A 19,436-nucleotide genomic window follows, 5' to 3' on the forward strand; every position below is an offset into this window, starting at 1 on the left:
CAAAAGCACGTGGCAAGAGTTTTTAATGATCTTCCATTTATAGTGACCATAGTCCCGCCCCCTGCAGTGGTACATACCTCTGCCTCCACCCATCCTGTCACTCATCAAATAAATAAGTAAGTAAATAAATAAATAAATATCATACCAAGTGTGAACTTTGTGCCAGTCACTGGGCTAGCATAGCTAGTTGGCTCTGTGGTGTGTATGTGTGCGTGTGGTACTATCGAGGCTGGGACTTACTATTGAGGTTAGGAAGGTTACACAGCCAGTAAACAGCATTGCCTGGGTCTGCCCCCAAGCAGTCTGACTCCAGAGCCTGGAACTTAACTGTGGTGCCAGGCTATCTGGCAGAGAATGGGCTAGGGCATGCCAGGCCATCCCTGCAGAGCGGAGACATGAGGGCTTTGTGCTTCCTGTTGTGGGTCTGGGACCCCTTGCTTTTCCTGTAGGCCTTCCTTAGAGGGTGTCATGTAGATGTCAGATATTTGCAAGTTTCTGCAAATTAGATCAACTTTCAAACTTACTCAGAGCTGCATCAGGGAAATCCAAATCAAAACCTCAATGAGATACCACCTCACACCAGTCAGAATGGCTAAAATGAACAAGTCAGGAAACGACAGATGCTGGTGGGGATGCGGAGAAAGGGGAACCCTCCTACGCTGTTGGTGGGAATGCAAGCTGGTGCAGCCACTCTGGAAAACAGTATGGAGATTCCTCAAAAAGTTGAAAATAGAGCTACCATACGATCCAGCAATTGCACTATGGGGTATTTACCACAAAGATACAAATGTAGGGATCCAAAGGGGTACATGCACCCCGATGTTTATAGCAGCAATGTCCACAATAGCCAAACCATGGAAAGAGCCAAGATGTCCATCGACAGATGAATGGATAAAGAAGAAGTGGTGTATATATACAATGGAATATTATGCAGCCATCAAAAGGAATGAGATCTTGCCTTTGCAACGACGTGGATGGAACTGGAGGGTGTTATGCTGAGTGAAATAAGTCAATCAGAGAAAGACATGTATAATATGATCTCACTGATATGAGGAATTCTTAATCTCAGGAAACAAACTGAGGGTTGCTGGAGTGGTGGGGGTGGGAGGGATGGGGTGGCTGGGTGATAGACAGTGGGGAGGGTATGTGCTATGGTGAGTGCTGTGAATTGTGCAAGACTGTGGAATCACAGATCTGTACTTCTGAAACAAGTAATACATTATCTGTTTAAAAAAAAAGAAGAAGAAGATAGCAGGAGGGGAAGAATGAAGGGGGGGAATCAGAGGGGGAGATGAACCATGAGAGACGATGGACTCTGAAAAACAAACTGAGGGTTCTAGAGGGGAGGGGGTGGGGGGATGGGTTAGCCTGGTGATGGGTATTAAAGAGGGCACGTTCTGCATGGAGCACTGGGTGTTATGCACAAACAATGAATCATGGAACACTACATCAAAAACTAATGATGTACTGTATGGTGATTAACATAACATAATAAAAAAAATGAAAAAAAAAAAAAAAGAGAGAGAACTGACCAGACCTGATTGAGGAATCAGGACCTTGGCAAATGGATTCTCATAGACTTGGGCTTTTTACCCTTCTAGTGCCATCAGCCTTCTGGCAGTTTGGTGAGGCCTGTGAATCCCTTCCTAAACTACTGTTTTTAAATGCCTAAACCAGAATACGTAGGATCACAATTATATTGAAATATAATTATCAAAGTATTTTTTAAAACCCTAAAAATAGGCAATGTGATGACATGTGTGCTTCTTTTGTAATACTTATAAAATAAAAAAAAAATGGTGGCTCTAAAAAACAAAACAAAACAAAACAAAACCTTACTCAGAGCTGGAAGGAATCTTGTGGGCATTCTTTTCTAAAATGAATGATTGTAACCTTTTCTGTAAACCTGTGTTGTTTAAAGGACACACATGCAATTAGCCTGTTCTTTGCCCTTTTGTATCTGTCACTGTCTCTTTATCTCTCTCTGTCCCCATGTCCCTCCCTCCCAACACCTGGAGGCAGGATGGGCCACAAGCCAGAATCCCCGATGGGGGGGCTGCTCAGCTCTCCTAGCCCAAGGAGAACTGTGGCCTGCTAGGATGCAGACAAAGCCTCTCCTCACCACTGTCGGGGGGCAGGGGTCTGCTCAGGCCTGAGGGTGTTGGTGGAGCTCTACCTGGCTCCCAGTCCTCCCTCCTTGTTCACTGCACTAAGTGGGGCATTTCCTAGGGTGCACTCACCCTACAGAGACCACTTGCCTTCCTCCTTCTTGAGGGGAGGGCTTGTGCACCTGCCACCAGGGTCTGATGTCTGCAGGGCTTGGGAAGTGTGGGGAGGAGGTAAGAGTGTGCTTGACTCCTGCCTGGTATGTCCGTTGGGGGGCGTTTTACAGTCCAGGGCGGACAGACACTGACCCCAGTCTGGTGAGATGGGGGCCCATGTAGGGTATGTTGGCAGATGGCTAGGGCCTGCCTAAAATTAGGGCCTCTGGGAGGCAGGGTTGGGGCAGGAACGTCCAGAAGCCGCCCTTTCCCTCTCACTGCCACATCCCCCCCGGGCGCCAGGCTGCATCTGCCCTTGGTGTTTTGCTTCACACACACAGCCCATTTGGAAGGTTCCTTCTGTCACTTTTGTCTTTATTTAGGCTCTATTTGTTCCGTGCACTGTCACAGAAGGAGCGGAAGTCACTGAGCAAGGGGGGGCCCAGCATGGCTCACAGCTGCTCCAAGGAATGAGGGGCTGGACTGGGGAGGGCGGCTTGTCAGTGCTCCTGGGTGCCCAGGCACTGGTGCAACTGGACTGAGCACTGAGAGTTGCCCATGTGGCGGCCAAGGCTGAGTGGAAAATGCTGGCTTCTACAGGGCTCCGGGCTGGGCAGAAGGCCAGACTCCTGGCTCCACACTCCTGCCACCGTGCCGTGTGGATCCCAAACACAGGGTGGGAATCAAGCTCACGGGCAACCCCAGGCGAGCGCAGCCAGGGTTTCTGCTGGGGAAGTGTTGCCTTTGGTTTGAGGAGCTGACTCAGTTGAGCCGGGCCGGTTCCCTGCCTGACCGCATTGGCAAGAGCGTCTTCAACAGGGCTCCGTACCCCAGAAGGCTGGACCAGTGCGGCCTCCTGCGATTAAAGAGTCAGGGTTGACTCCCCGGCTTGTGGTCCGACGTGCGGCTCCTGTCTGATCCCCCCACCACGGTTGTACGTCACTCAGCCAAGCTCGTCATCACTCCTCGAACGTGCCTGGATCTCTTGCCTCCCAGTCCCGGTGTGCACTGTCCTCCCTCATTCCCAGAGTCCAACCCAATGCTCTCCCTTCCCTGAGCCCATCCCCCACTTCCCCATGGGCGGGATCTCCTCCTTCCTCCTCAGTGATCTGAGCCCTTTTTGTCTTTACAACCTGCTTGGTGGGGTTATGGTTCCTGCCTGAGCCTGTCTCCTGTGTGACCCACAGTGTCTCGAGGGTGGAGACCACCTTCTCCAGTTCTGAACCCTAAGCTGGCTCTTGCCTCCCTGCCTTGTCTCCTACTGCGAGCTCTCACAATGAGTTGGACTAAATGGGATTGAAGGTAGACCAGCTCAAGGGGCAGGAGCTTCTGTTTCCTTGTATTTGGGGTGGGAGCGCGGCGGCGGGCGGCAGTGGCTCTGACTCTGTCATCGACCTGGTCCCTGCTCCCACACACAGCAGAGAAGCCTCCCCTTACTCCTGGCTGGGCGCAGTGCGTGTCTTCGGGTGGGGACAAGGGCCTTGTAGAGCAGTTCCAGCCTGGCCTTTGAGAAAAAGTGCCAACACCAGGCAAAATGTAAACACTAAAATTGGACAACAGCCTCATCCCTAGGGCTCCGAGGCAGTGAGAAGCAAGCTAAGAGGGACAAGGGGCTGAGTCAGAAGGAGAAATTAATTATTAGAGGGACGACTATGATCGATCCAAGGTCAGGCTTTCGTGAAGGAGTTTCAGGCAATGTTTGTGGGAACTTCAGGGCCCCCTGATGTAAAACTGCAAAAGCGGCCCCCACTTTACCCACATTAAAGCCTGTTGGTCCCGAAGCCAGGTTTCCTGTCCCTTACTGGCCATAGGTCCCTCTGCTCTATGATTAAAAGCCCGAGCCTGCCGCCTGCCTCTGCCCAGGCCTGGCAGGTTGTGGTGATGCGGGACGGAGGGACTTGCCCCAGAGGGCAGCTGGGGAAAGCCCTGCCAGTCAGCGTCAGCAAGACTTCCGGCTCCCTCCCCCCGCCCCCCCCCCCAGGCCCGGCTGCCAGCCGGAAAGGCGGTGCGATTCCTGAGTGGCAGCCTTGCTCCGCCCCCTCCACGCTGCGGTCCGCGTGAGGCGGGAGGGCACAGAGGCTTCCCCAACGTGGGCCTGGAGGCAGGTGGCCCAGGTGGTTGCTAGGGTATGGATTGGGATGACAAAACCAGTGAGAATTAATAGCTGTCACTGTTTATTGCGTTCGTTCTGTACTCTGGGCTTTGTTCAAGTCCTTTCTATGTGTTTTCTTAAGTGATTCTGCAGGGTGGATTTATTTATTTTTTTAAGGGTTTTTTTTTTTTTTTTAAGATTTTTATTTATTTGTCAGAGAGAGAGAGAACACAAGCAGGGGAAGCGGCAGGCAGAGGGAGAAGCAGGTGCCCCGCGGAGCAGGGAGCCCGATGTGAGGCTCGATCCCAGGACCCTGGGATCGTGACCTGAGCCGAAGGCAGATGTTCGACTGACTGAGCCACCCAGGCGTCCCTGCAAGATGGATTTACTATGCACATTTCACAGACAGGAAATGGGAGAAATGACTTGCTCAAGGTCATATAGCCAGAAAGGGGTGAGGCTGTCTGACACCAAGGTCTGAAGTGCATAATTTCTGGTGGTAAGCTTTGAATGGGAACTTCTTTTGTCTCTAACAGAATCTGATCACAGACTTTGAAGGACAGATACCAAGTCTTGGGGCTGGCCACCCTGGGATCAACCAGGCCAGTGTCCAGCTGTGGCCTTTCCTCCCGGGGCTCAGGGCAGAGCACCTGACCATTCATTAGGCTCTCCCACGAGCATGATCTCTTTGACTCTTCACAGCATGCTTGCGAAGTAGCTATTGTAATTCCCATTTCCCAGTTGGGGAAACGGGGCCCGTGATGAGAAGCATCAAATACAAGAGAGAGAAGAGTTGGGACCAGAACTCTGGCCTTGGCACCTGCTGCCTCCCCTGCCCTGTCCCAGGCTGCGCTGCCGTGTGGGTGTGGGGGTGACTCAAGCAGGGCATGTGGGTGGGCAGGCGCTGCAGCTATGGCTGGTGGGTGTGGCCTGCCTGACGCCCAGGGCAGGTGGCCCAGCCAGTTCTGCCTCTGACACATTTCAGCCTTCTCTCTGCCTATGATGGGAGCTTCCCGCCGCCTCAGCCACAGTCCCTCCGGGGGTCCTTGGGCCCAGGACATGCGGTGATCTCCGAGCACGGGCAGCCACCACCACCCAGAGCTCACCAGGTGAGTCCTCACCACACATGGCGGCCAGTGCTGCCCAAGGTCCGAGGGGACGCCAGAGCGAGGACCTAAGGCGTCCTTTAGGCCACACTGCCCTTTGCTGATAGGCCTTGGGGGAGGGGTTGGGAAGAAGCTCGGGTCTCTAGCAGGAGAAGCAAAGTGAGGCGTGAGCTCTTGGCCCAGGGAGTGTGTCAGAGCACAGGTCCTGATGGACCCAGGAAACTTCTCTGAGGTTTGGAGATCTTGGGGAGGGGGAAGGCTCAAAACCACCCAGGGGCAAAGGGGAGGCTCTTGTCTCCACCAGCAGGCCCCCGGCTGTGGTTCTACAGGGCAGGCATGTGAGGCATCCGGATGAGATGATGTAGCCCAGAGCTTGAGAGCAGCAAGGCGCAGGCCCCTCACAGGGGCTGAGACAGCGGCAGCAGGGGCTCCCTGCGGGCCCCCAGGCCTGGCCTGTCTCCCAGTCAGTGTCAGGGCTTGGGAGGCACTTCCCAGGCGGAGAAGCCCAGACCCAGAGAGGGAGGGCAAGGCAGCGGGAGAGTCCCGCAGGTGAGAATTCAGCGTTTATGGGGTGACTCAGGGAGCTAATTATCACTGCTAATTATAGCTCCAGCCCAGAGTTTTCTTGACCCTCTCCTGCCCCAGCTTCCCAGGACTGCCCCAACTCATGGGCCCAGGGCAGGGAGGATGGAGCAGCCGGCTGTCATGGGTGAAAGCTCGAAGGTCCTTGGGTCCTTTCAGCTCATTTATCAGAAGGGAAAACAGAGGCCCAGGGAGGGGTAAGAGACATGCCCTCCATCCCTCTCCTTCACTCTTGGTTTAGCTCAGCCTTTCAGCCCTATCTGTCCACAGACTACTGTGGGCTGCGGAAGGTGGTAAAGGCCACGCATCCTCCTCCTGTGACTGTGGATATGGTCAGGGACCTCCATGCTCATGATTCTCTCTCCATCTGTCTGGCCTCAAGGCCCCTCCTCAAAGGTCCCTGCCTCAAGGTCCCTGGACTCCAAGGCCAGAGCCCTCCCCTGGATAACTCCTCCTCTCCCAGGGCTGCTTACTTTTGGGGAGGGCAGCCATCCCATTTCCAGACCTCACTGTAGTCTGATGACAAACTTCTCCCGATACTTTTTCCAGGCAGCTTTCCTATTTGGGCCAGGATTACCAGCGGCCCCAGCTCCACCCCGCCTAGCTGGGCTCTTCGTACAGAAATCTGTCCCCTGCCCTACCTCCATGACCCTGAGGGAGTTCTCTGAGGGCTGCTCAAGCTGAGAATGGCTCCCTGTTGATTGCAGAGTCACCTCCTGTCCATGCAGCCTTTTGCCTTGTCCATCTCATCCTATATGGCCAGCCCACCCTTCCCCATGCCAATGCCCCTACAGCACCCTTCTCCTAGCTCCATGGTCTAGTCTCCTTCATTCCCCATACAGTCTGCTATCTCTAACATGGCCGTCTCCTGTGTAACCCAGGGCCCTCCCAGGCCCCACTGCCCTTGGGACCAGCTACAACTCCTCACTGGTATTCCAGGCCCTCACAACAGGGCCCCACCTGCTTTTGGAGCCTCTCAGTGCCATTGGTCCCCATGAACTCCCAGACTCTGCAGCCACACCAGCTCCTTGCCACTTGCTAACTTTCTTGACCCCTGGTCTTTGCTCAGGCTGCCCCCTCTGCCTGGATTGTCCTTCCTCTACATAGAAACCTCTAAGGTCCCCTTAGAGGGATCCAGCCTGTACTGAACATCAGTAAACCAGGTCAGGACTAAGGGGCTGCCTCCTCTGCCCCTGGGCAGGGGTCTCAGCTGCTTCTTCTCAGGTGAGGAGGGAGTCTAATGGACAGATGGCCACAAGGCTGGTTGCACTCAGTTCTGGGTGGATGAGACAAAGATAATCAGTGTGTAAGCTTCCGAGACCACCAGGGTGGTAAGAAATCCAAAGCACCAAAGAGGCCAGAGTCTGTATTATTAGGAGCATAGTGTCTAGAACAAAGGAGGTGATAGTCCTGTTCTGTTGAGGATATCACTGAACACAAAATCTGACAGGGACATGGAAAAAGCAGAACTAATTCTTGGGAGTCCACCTGAAGATTGGTGGGTTGAGATGATGTCTTGAGAGAAGCTAAGGGCATGGTGGTCTCTGCCTGGAAGCTCTGTTGGGCTCTCCTAAGATGCACAGGGACAGAGGTGCTGGAGCAGGGAGCAGGAGAAATTGCGGGGACAGTTTCTCTCTTCCTGGGAAGAGTTGGCAGCCAGGGAAGGTAGAGAGTGAGCTCCTCATCCCGGGGGTATGAGCAGGGACCACCTGGTGCCACATGGACGTCTGAAACCCCCGAAGCTCCTCCATGCCCACTCAACCTAAGCATCTGTGCTATGATTGTGCTCCAGCCATGAACGCCCACCCCAAGGAGATGGTGCCCCTCATGGGCAGAAGAGCTGCCATCCCCAGTGGGAACCCGGCCGTCCCGCAAGAGAAGAGGTCAGCAGAAATCACCCCCACCAAGAAGAGGTAGGACGGGCAGGCTTGGGCACTGTGTTGTGAGGGCACAGCAGGGATTTTGGTGCCCATCCTCAGGGAACCCTTGCCCAGGTGGATACGAGACTCTCAGTCTCATCTGGGGTGACCTGGTGCCCAACTAGGTATAAGTGAGGGGAGGGGGGAAATAGGACTACATAGTCAGGGGGCTGAGCTGGGAAAGTCAGTATAATGGTAATAATCAGGGAGGCCTCCTTGGAGGGGTCGGAGGCAGAGAGGCAGTGATATTCAGGAAGGCTTCTGGCTGAGGCAAGGGATTGCCGGAGCCATCCTTTAGACAGGAGCCAAAAGGTGCGTGGAAATTTCAGGTAGCCTGAATCTCCAAGTGAATACTTTTTTCACGTACACCAATGGCTTTCCTGTTCACTGTGCGCCCAGCCAGGCTATTCAAGCTCTTCAACACCACCTGTGTAATGGGGACACCGGCAAAGGCACCGGCTCACAGGGTGATAGTTTGTTGGGATCGTCGGCACGATGCACTGTGCGGCACGCTGCCGCCGTCCTGTACATGCTAGTGTGGATAGTGGTTTTGCTACTTGGAGCTTCATCTTCATCATTGTCATTGTTACTGTCACTCCGAAGGGCCCCTGGGAAGTGAGCAGGGCTGGGATGGTTATGACTACTTCCCAGCTGGGGGTGTGGAGGAAACAAAGCAGGGAGAGTATTTCTCTAGGGTCATCCCTGGTCCCTGAGCTGCTTCCATGGCAGTCCCCCAGCCCCCCAGCAGATTTGGTGCCCTTAAGCCCAAATGCCCCTCTTCACCACAGGTTGTGTCTTCACTGGACCCAGGTGGGCCCTGGGTGTAGTTCAGCTCATTTGCCCCGCCTCCTCTGGCCCCATCCCAGTCCCTGGCTTGGGCCAGAGGTGAGATCCGTGTTTTCCCTTCTGTCTGTTGTTGTGAGTAATAATTGCTGAGGTTTTCTGTGTAGCGGGGCCCAGGCCGGGGAGATGGAGACACAGAGAGAAAGAATGCCCATCCCTGCTCATAGTCTGGTAAGAAGGGTACCAAGAAGAATGTGAGAAGTGTCCCAACAACAAGGTGGGAAGGGGTCTGAGAAGGGGTGGGTCATTCTGACCCTGCAGGCTCTGCGGGCCGTCTCAGGGCACTTCCTGGATGAGGTGGTTTCGAATGGGTGATGGCAGGTGGGGAGGCAGGGAAAGGGCATCCCCAGACAGAGGCTTGGGGCAGGGACCAGGGAGGATCTGTGTAACTGAAGGGCTGGGTGGGGGGAGGAATCTTGGAGAATATGAGTCCCATTGGGGCTGGATCTTGGGGGTTGGTTAAGGAGTTGGGACAAACCTGAGGGCAGTGGGGAGCCACAGAGGGATTTTGTGTGACAAGGAGGGCATGGTGAGATTTGCATTTTGGAAAGCATACTCTGGGTGATCTATGTGGACGATGGATTGGAGGGGAGGCTGGGAGCAGGGAGATGACAGGAGGCTCTTGGGAAGCTTGAGTGACAGGTGGTGAGTTCTGAACCTGGGTGATCAGGAATGGAGAAGAAGGGATCAGGTCAGAAATTTATCAGGATGATGGGGTCTGTAGGATCAACTATGAGAAGGCAGGGAGAAGGAGAACCGAGAGACATCCCCTTCGTTTGGTGGGAGGACCTGAATGGATGATAGGGCCATCTCTGACGTGAGCACATCAGAGGAGAAGGAGCAAGATGAGGAGAGACAAGCCAAGTTCAGGTGTGATGTTGTCTGAGAAGTGCCCGATGGAGGCTCCATCCTGGAGTGCAGGAGAGAAAACTGGGCGGACATGGAGTTCAGACAGGTATCAGTGGGGCCATGGGGGCAGCCTGGGCCTTGGGGGCGGGGCTTAATTATCTAAGTAAGGGCAGATATTCCTGAGCTAAGCCATCAAACACCACACTCTTGCCTCTTTCTCTTCCTCTGCCCTCTCACAGTCCTAGGGGAGGTTTGGACCTCAGGGAAGGATTGTGGACATGGCTTCAGGAAAATCCCAGGATCTTCCCACAGTCAAGCTGCCTTTTCTGAGCCTATCCCTTTCATGAACTTAGCCTTAGACTCAGCTCTACCTATGGCCTCACACAGCCAACACCCTGGGTGTGAGGTGTGACCTTTGTTTCATGAAGCAGTAGCACCTTCTTCCCAACGGCTCTTTGAGGGCCCTCAAGTGCCTACTTCTCCCTGAAGATTTGGGCATCTCCCTCAAAACGGAGTATAGGACTCAGCCTAGATAGAAAAAGAAAAGAAAAGAAAAAATTCAATGTAAATAAAGAAAGCCAATCTGACCAGTAAGAAAATCTGTACTAATGGTGGGATTGAAGCTACCAAGAAGTCTAGGTGAGGAGAGATTTTTGGACCTGTAGCTTTTCCTGAACCATCATGCTATTTCTTTCTTCTTTTTTTCTTTTTAAAGATGTTTTATTTATTTGACAGACAGAGACACAGCGAGAGAGGGAACACAAGCAAGGGGAGTGGGGGAGGGAGAAGCAGGCTTCCCGCGGAGCCGGGAGCCTGATGCGGGGCTCGATCGCAGGACCCTGGGATCATGACCTGAGCCAAAGGCAGGCACTTAACGGCTGAGCCACCCAGGCGCCCCCATCATGCTATTTCTCATGAGCAGCTACCACTGTGGCCTCTTTACTGGACCCTGGGCAAGGCGATGCCCTGGGGTGGAGACATGGGCTGATGAAACCTGTGGAGGGGCTGGCCTTTTGGAGATCAGAGCACTTGGGCATTTCTTGGGACAAAGTAGTTGGTCACACAGCCTCCTTCCCAGCCCTGGGGTTGCTCAGGGATAGTTCATCGTCTTCAAAGGGACAGAAATGAAGGAGAGATGGTGCAGAGCTACGTGCTCCCCTGAGTTAACGACACCCGTGAGGTGCCCTTTGGTCTGGATCAAAGGTAGGAATAAACAAACAGCATATGCTGTAGGTTAGAAGCCAGGATGTCACATGGCCAAGACATCACTATCTGTCATGGTGGCAGGGAAGATGTGGCATGTGCAGTGGTAAATAAGGCATGTGTGGGATGGGCTGTCATGGTCTGCAGCTCCCTGTCCCAGGAATCCTTGCTCACAGTCCGGGATCTTTCCAGTCTGGCTTTCACCACTCTCCTTCCCAGCCACTGAAGACTTTCTTCCTCTGACATAGTCCTTGCCTTCTGCCATAGAAGCTTTTCTCATGCTGCCCTCTCTGCTTCTGGGGATTTTCTTAAGCCACAGATCTCTGAGAATAGGGTCCCTGGAAGGGTCATCTCTTCCTTCCCTGCTTCCGACATTTCCTACACAGAGCACATTTGTGGTTGTTGAGTAAGTAGGTGGGTCAGTGCAGGAGCAGGTGAGACAATGAGAGACAGAGTCGGCGAGTTGATGAGTAAGTGTCCTGGTGGCTCAGCACAGTCCCTCCACACAAAGAAGGACACTTCATGGTGAGATGAGGATATATTTCCTCCACTCCCTCGGGTCCTTTGGCTTCCAGGCCTGGAATAGATAGATGCTGTCATGATCTGGTTTCCTAGTCCATTCTTGAGGCTCCTTTGGCCTCTGGGAGGAAACCCTGAGAAGGAGAGGAGTTGGAGGAGAGGCAAAGGACCCTTCCTCAACTTCTTGGGCAAGACTGAGAAAAAGATGAGAGCTTTGGGCAACAGAGAGCCCAATGGGAGTCACCTGAGGTTTGTGTTGGTCTGTCTGCTTATTGGTTCATTCCACCAGCCTCTACATCTGTCCACCAATCTGCCCATCCAACTACTCATTGCTCAGCCATCCGTGCATCCATGCATCCATCCTTCCATGCATCCATGCATCCATCCTTCCATGTATCCATGCATCCATCTATCCATCTTATTCATCCATCCAACTCATCTGTGCATCTATCTGACCAGCCGTTTTTCCTTCCTTTCACACATTACCTATCTATGTTCTGCTCCTCTGTTAAGTCTTCTGAGTGTCAGAAGAAGCACTAGGTTCTGGAGAATTAAGGACAATTCAGGTGTAGTTCCTCCCATTGAGGATCTTAACAGTTGAAGGTCAGTGTGTTGTCTGGAGCAGGGAAAGCAATGGCCTCATTGTGCTATGACCTGGTCCAATCCTTGGGGCCAATTCTGACCAATTCACTGGGACAATAGCTCTTCAAATGGATTTTTGCCCATTTGTGCACCATTTAATCCCCATCTCCTAGAACAGCGCCTGGCATATGGTAGGTGCTCAATAAGTATTTGTTGAGTAGATGCACACTACCAAGGAGCCTAGACAAGTAGGGACACTTTAGGGTGGCATTTCTGGGGCACTCCAAGAATGCTGGGAGTGGTGATCAGACTGGATGACCTCTGATGCCCACTTCAGCTGCACAGTCCATTTGGGGATGATTTTAGAGCTGTCCTGGCCCCAGAGTCCAGGATCATCTGGCTCAAGCACTCTCCATCCTCAGGTCACCCAGGAGGCAGAGGCAGAGCCAGACTAGAACCCAGGTTTTAGGCTCCCACTCAGGGGTGTACTTCTGTTTTGGAAGAAGGATTTGATTTTAGGTCAGGTCAGAAGGTTCCTCTTGATGGGCAGAAGATAGGAGGGTGAGGGCCAATGTCCTGTCACCCACCCCACTTATGCCCCAGTTCTGGATTTGTTCTGAGCCTTCCAGGCTTGTCTGTGCCTAGAGGAGAGGAGAGGGAGAGGACAGGCAAGACCCAGGATTCCCTCATGCCTGCCCATCCCGGGAAGTGGCTATGTTGGGCAGTCTGCACCTGCAGCTAATCCCCAGAGCTGGTTTGGCTGGAAGAAGACCTAGGGGGTTGAGGGGAGAGCAGCGTGGGTAGTGGTGTAAACTGGGCGCCTGGAATCAAGAGTCAAGTTCTCTGGCCAACTTGGCTTCTATCCTTGGGGGGTGACCATGGATGAGTGTTGCTCCATCTTGGCCTTGGTTCCCTCATTATGGAATGGGGCCACAATCCCTCCCCTGCTAGGCTTCTTTTTTTTTTTTTCTTTTTTTATTGTTATGTTAATCACCATATATTACATCATTAGTTTTTGGTGCAGTGTTCCATGATTCATTGTTTGTTCATAACACCCAGTGCTCCATGCAGAACGTGCCCTCCTCAATACCCATCACCAGGCTAACCCATCCCCCCACCCCCCTCCCCTCTAGAACCCTCAGTTTGTTTTTCAGAGTCCATCGTCTCTCATGGTTTGTCTCCCCCTCTGACATACTCCCCTTTTCTTCCTCTCCTGTTATCTTCTTCTTTTTCTTTTTTCTTAAAATATGTTGCGTTATTTGTTTCAGAAGTACAGAACTGTGATTCAACAGTCTTGCACAATTCACAGCGCTCACCGTAGCACATACCCTCCCCAATGTCCATCACCCAGCCACCCCATCCCTCCCACCCCCAACCACTCCAGTAACACTCAGTTTCTTTCCTGAGATTAAGAATTCCTCATATCAGTGAGGTCATGTGATACATGTCTTTCTCTGATTGACTTATTTCACTCAGCATAACACCCTCCAGTTCCATCCACGTCATTGCACATGGCAAGATCTCATTCCTTTTGATGGCTGCATAATATTCCATTGTGTATATATACCACATCTTCTTTATCCATTCATCTGTCGATGGGCATCTTGGTTCTTTCCACTGTTTGGCTATGGTGGACATTGCCGCTATAAACATTGGGGTGCACGTACCCCTTCGGGTCCCTACATTTGTATCTTTGTGGTAAATACCCAGTAGTCCCTGCTAGGCTTCTGAACTTGATGTGGCTGGGACTGTGCTTTGGGAGCTCTTCTGTGGTCTTGTGAGAAAGGGAGGGGGTGTGTCGATCCTTCTGGGCGTGGGAAGGAGACAGACAGCAAAGGCACTTACAAGAGAGACCAGCTGGTCAGGAGGCCACTATCCCCGGCCAGGTCACAGAGCGAGAAGGTATGCTGCAGCAGCACGGGGTGGGGGTATCGCTGCAACAGAGCCTCCTCCTGCTGCTCATCATCCAGGCCGTCATGGGAGGGCTTGTCCCTGAGTGTGTGACCGTGGGTTCTGAGAGCATGCATGTCTGTGTTTGTGGGTGCTTCTGAAGGTGAGGCCAGGGCTGTGTCTGGCTGGGGAGTCGTATCTTGGGTGTGTGTCTCGTCTCTGATCAGGCAGTGGGTCTGTCCCCTCCCCTGGGGCTTAGTCAGGTCACAGGCCCTGGGCCCATGTCTCTCTTCCAGCCCTGGGAGAAAGTGTGCCCTTCACGTGCCCCTCTACTGCTCCTCACACCCACTGTCCAAAGTGGTTTCCTGAGTTTTCCTTCTTGATGAGGACTCTTAGCCCTGTCTCCTGAACTTTTACATCTCCTCCCGGCTCTAGGTCTGACTATTTTCTGTGCTGACACAACAGTACAAGAGATGATCAGAGGGGGTTGAATGTGTCCTGGCAGCCAGTAAAGGCCCTTGTAGATGTCAGCATGTAGGGACTTCCTCCTGGAAGGGCTCTTCTTCAGACCCGAGGCCAGAGGGACAGTTGCAGGGCATGATGGGGAATTGTAGCTCTCGTTGTTGCCATGTCCCCCATCTCTGGTGAGTCCTCCACACCTGGAGGCAGCTGCAGACAGGAAAGTCCCCCTCAGATGCTAGGCCACCCCAGCAGAGACCCCTGGGTTCATCTCTCAGTATTTTTAATGACAAGAGTCACCCAAACCCAGCTTTGAGTCCAGGCTCTGCCACCTACTTGCCATGTGAGCTCGGGTGAGTAGCTTGACCTCAGAGCCTCCACATGCCCACCTGCACGCAGCAATGGGGCAGTACCCATCCCAGAGGGCTGCTGTGGGAGCTGAGCGAGGCCATGAGGGACAGAGCCCAGCGTGGAGCTGGCCGAGAGCGAGTGTGCTGTGTGGCTGGGCACCCTCAGCAGCAGGGTGCAGGGCACGTGGGTGGACGGTCCCCGCCCCAGCTCTAATGGCCTTGCTTGGGTGTCCCCACAGTGCACACTTCTTCCTGGAGATAGAAGGGTTCGATCCCAACCCCACTGTCTCCAAGACCTCTCCCCCCGTCTTCTCCAAGCCTATGGACTCCAACATCCGGCAGTGGTGAGTACTGGCTCCCCTGACCAGCCCCCGCGCCAGCCCAGGCCTCCGCTCCAGGGCGGGTGGCGACTCACCCAGGGCCAAATGGCCAGGCGTGGTTGTCTCTCTCTTTTAAACTTGTTTTTCTCTCTCTTCCTTTCCAGCCTCTCTGGCAACTGTGATGACATGGACTCACCACAGTCTCCTCAGGACGATGTGACGGAGACCCCCTCCAATCCGAACAGTCCCAGGTCAGCCTGGCCCTTCCCTTCCCCTCACTGCGTCCACCAGGTGGGCGACAGGCACGGGCATTACTCCCCAGGAAAGAGAAAGAAGCCTCCGTTCCTTGGGGGTTGGGACAAACGTCTGGACCCCTGGCTGTGGCATGTAGGAATTTCTTCTTTGGGGAGGGGAGTATTACATTTTATAAACTATAAGTATTAGCCACTCATTATAAATCTTTCAAGGAACAGTATGCAGGAGAAGGAGAACTGTAACACAATCCCATGTAAGTAAATTAAAAATACATGCTCATAAACCATGAAACATCATGTGCATTTTGCAAGAACACATACAAACAAAAAATTTCGTATTACCATGCTTGTCTCTTTGGAGTGTGGGGGCAGGAAGAGATAGAGTTTAAAAATTCAAACATCCCAAAAGATTAAAGTGGGATTTTCCTTCCCCTAATCTCATACATTTTAAGGCAATCGCTATTAATTGTCCTTCCTAGTCATCTTTACTCTGTGTATCCAAGTACGTATTTTGAAAAAATGTGATTGCATTTGGATTGGGAGGGAAGCCTGCACGCGGCGACAGGAGTGCGGGGTGCCAGGGGCCTGGAGCGCTGATGGACAGCGCCTGGGGCGTCCGGACGGCGCGGGGGTGGGGGGCGGGGGGGGGGGCTAGGCTGGAGCGGCTCTGCGCAGGCGCAGCGGCTCTGGCTGGGGAGGGGAGAGCAGGTTGGTGGTACCCGCCCGGTGAACTGGCAATACTTTGCGGCCTCAGTGCAAACCTGGCCAAGGAAGAGCAGAGGCGGAAAAAGAAGCGGCTGAAGAAGCGCATCTTTGCAGCCGTGTCGGAGGGCTGCGTGGAGGAGCTGCTGGAGCTGCTGCGGGAGCTGCAGGAGCTTTGCAGGCGGCGACGCGGCCTGGACGTGGCTGGTCAGTGGCCTGCTTCGGCAGAGAGAGCGCAGGGGTGGGGGCCCCATGTGGCTCCTGCTGTCAACCTTTCCCCACAACCACCCCTGGGGGGGGGGGGCGTGTGAGGAGCCCAGAATGCTGGGCTGGGGACTTTGAAGCTGACTCCGAGGGCAACCGGGAGCCATGCAAGGGCTTAGGCAGGCGAAGGTCAGGTCTGACCACTGCATGGAGGGCAGGTGTAAAACTGGAGAAGGGCGCTATTCAGGCAGCGTTGGGAGCACAGCAGAAGAGCTGCGGGAAGGTGACCTCGACAGTGGAACTGGCTGGAATCGAGGACAAGGGAAGTGAGAGAAAGAGAGGAGTCCAGGGTAGCGCCATTGGCCACCAGCTGGATGGTGGGGCCCACGCTGTCTCGGGGCCTGGGGAGTAGCTTGTTAGAGGGGGGGGATGTACGCTACTAGGAGGAGGCAGGCTGAAGGCTTCAGGGCATCAGCACTGAGGTGGACAGCAGGAAGGCATGCAGTGGGTGAGACTGCCCCCTCCAAGGTAGCAGGTGCAGAGGGCAAAGAGCAAAAGGCCTCAGATGAGGCTCTCAGGGGCCTCAGGGGAAGAGCAGTTGGAGAGGGAGGAGGAGAGTAGGTAGCAGAGGCTCCAGGAGGCCAGTGGGGGAGGCCGGAGCAGGGTCTGGAGGCCTGAGGCTGCCGCCCCCTCACCCTGGCCTCCCCTCCTCAGGGCTGGAAGGGCCAGGGGCAGCCGGGGGCCCTCCTGCGGCTCATCCTGTGTGACCCTGCCCGCAGACTTCCTCATGCACAAGCTGACGGCCTCTGACACGGGGAAGACCTGTCTGATGAAGGCCTTGTTAAACATCAACCCCAACACCAAGGAGATTGTGCGGATCCTGCTGGCTTTTGCTGAGGACAATGACATCCTGGACAGGTTCATCAATGCTGCGTACACAGAGGAGGCCTACAAAGGTATGCTGCCTGTGGGAGGTGCTGTGCAGACAGGGATTTCTGAGGGTGGGCTGGGGGCCAGGCCACACAGGGCCCCTGCTGTCACCTTGGGCCCGAAGCACTGAGCCTGCTTTCATACCACATAGCAGGCACTCCTCACTTCTGTCCTTTGTTTTGCAGAGAGTTATTTTTTTTTCCCTTTAAATTTTTTGTATTCTTATGTTAATCACCATACATTACATCATTGGTTTTTGATGTAGTGTTCCATGATTCATTGTTTGCGTATAACACCCAGTGCTCCATGCAGAACGTGCCCTCTTTAATACCCATCACCAGGCTAACCCATTCCCCCACCCCCCTCCCCTCTAGAACCCTCAGTGTGTTTTTCAGAGTCCATTGTCTCTCATGGTTTGTCTCCCCCTCCGATTTACTCCCCTTCATTCTTCCCCTCCTGCTGTCTTCTTCTTCTTTTTTTCTTCTTAACATATATTGCATTATTTGTTTCAGAGGTACAGATCTGTGATTCCACAGTCTTGCACAATTCACAGCACTCACCATAGCACATACCCTCCCCAATGTCCATCACCCAGCCACCCCATCCCTCCCACCCCACCCTCACTCCCGCAACCCTCAGTTTGTTTCCTGAGATTAAGAATTCCTCATATCAGTGAGGTCATATGATACGTGTCTTTCTCTGATTGACTTATTTCACTCAGCATAACACCCTCCAGTTCACGTCATTGCAAATGGCAAGATCTCCTTCCTTTAGATGGCTGCATAATATTCCATTGTGTATATATACCACATCTTCTTTATTCATCTGTCGATGGACATCTTGGCTCTTTCCACAGTTTGGCTATTGTGGACATTGCTGCTATAAACATCAGGGTGCACGTACCCCTTCGGATCCCTACGTTTATATCTTTGGGGTAAATACCCAGTACTGCAATTGCTGGATTGTATGGTAGCTCTATTTTCAACTTTTTGAGGAACCTCCATACTGTTTTCCAGAGGGGTTTCACCATGTTCTGCAGAGAGTTTTGAGCTAACTGCCACATGCCAGGCATTGTTTTCGGCACTGGGGTGTAGTGGTGAACAAGACAGATATAGGCCACTGCTTTAAATAAAGTAATTTTAGATGGAAAATGCTAGGAAAAGAAAATAGGAGAAGGTAATGTGATCCAAAGTGACTGGGGATAGGCAGCTTTAGAGTGTATCAGCAGGGAGGTAACCTTTGAACTGAGGCCTGCATGATGAGAAAGACTGGGAGCAGGGCAAGGGCCAGAGCCTGAGATGGGAATGAGTTTGGCCTATCAGGGCAGTGGAAAGCTGGCCAGAGATGCTGTCAGATAGCTGGGCGAGGCCAACACATGGCAGTCTTAGTGTCACCATCATTGTTATTACTTACTGCCCCATTTGGGTCTCAATTTCGTGGCTTCTCAAGTGGATTGGAGAGGGGCAGGGAGACCACATTTGGGATAGTGTTTCCCCGCCCGGCAAATCTGTTGTGAATAATCAGTAAAATGTGTCCCCACTGAGTTTTTGGACTCAGTAAACATCCTCTTGGGCTCTAACGAGGTGCAAAAATGATGGGCTCAGGAATGACTGGATGCTATCTCACTGATATGTGAGGGGGCACTAAACATTGCTCTTTGCAGGGAGTAGTCTAGCTTGGGCCCTCAACTTTACTCATGGGGCAAAGTCCTTTTTATTTTTATTTATTTAAACTGCAGACTTTCACTAGGGTTTTTATTATATACAAGAAAAAGTAAAGGATTGTGAAAACTCAACACTGTTGACAGGAAGAGAGGGAATCCAGGGATGATGGCTACAACTGAGTGCTGAACTGCACACTGAGCTCCCTGGTAGCCAAAGCAAAGAGAGAAACCAGATGAGCTATATATAATATTCTCAACCTGTCACTAGGGAGTTGATACTAGTCCTTAGCCAGGGAGGTTTAGGCCAGTGCCTCAGGCTCGCCTGTCTTGATTCTTCTCCCTTTTCAGTCCCCTTCTGTCCCCTCCTTTCTTCTTGTCAGTATACAGGGACTTACACCCCTTTCTAGCAGCATGTTCCCCTTGAGGCCAGGGATAGAGTCTGTCTTGCCCATAGTGAATTCCCTGGGACCCTTGGGGTCTCACATAAGAGGTCTTTAATAAATGTTTTTTGAATGAGTGAATAAATGAAGGTTACTATTAAGGCTTTGCTGTCCCGACTGCAACTCCTTACTTTTCTTCTTTCTTAGCCTCCCCTTATCACTTCCTTTTTTCATGACTTTGTCTTTTGCTGGTGGGCTCGTTGGGGGCTGTGAGCACTCACTCTCTCTCTGCATTGTGGGAGAAGCCATTTATTTCTGTCTTCCCAGA

At 52.8% G+C, this 19,436-nt stretch overlaps 1 protein-coding gene across 1 annotated transcript in view; it reads left to right on the top strand.

Annotated features, from left to right (window-relative positions):
• The first annotated feature begins 4,743 nt into the window (after nt 1-4,743).
• The window catches only part of TRPV3 (transient receptor potential cation channel subfamily V member 3), a 37,411-nt gene continuing 22,718 nt past the window's right edge, over nt 4,744-19,436 (top strand). Inside the window, exons 1-7 of the mRNA XM_035724549.1 lie at nt 4,744-4,852; nt 5,339-5,462; nt 7,834-7,954; nt 14,895-14,999; nt 15,140-15,226; nt 15,984-16,138; nt 16,915-17,091. Coding sequence (XP_035580442.1) covers nt 7,836-7,954; nt 14,895-14,999; nt 15,140-15,226; nt 15,984-16,138; nt 16,915-17,091 — 643 coding nt within the window. The 5' untranslated portion in view covers nt 4,744-4,852; nt 5,339-5,462; nt 7,834-7,835. The remainder of the gene's footprint in view (nt 4,853-5,338; nt 5,463-7,833; nt 7,955-14,894; nt 15,000-15,139; nt 15,227-15,983; nt 16,139-16,914; nt 17,092-19,436) is intronic.

Source organism: Zalophus californianus, chromosome 16 (assembly GCF_009762305.2).
Source record: "Zalophus californianus isolate mZalCal1 chromosome 16, mZalCal1.pri.v2, whole genome shotgun sequence".
NCBI classification, from domain to species: Eukaryota; Metazoa; Chordata; class Mammalia; order Carnivora; family Otariidae; genus Zalophus; species Zalophus californianus.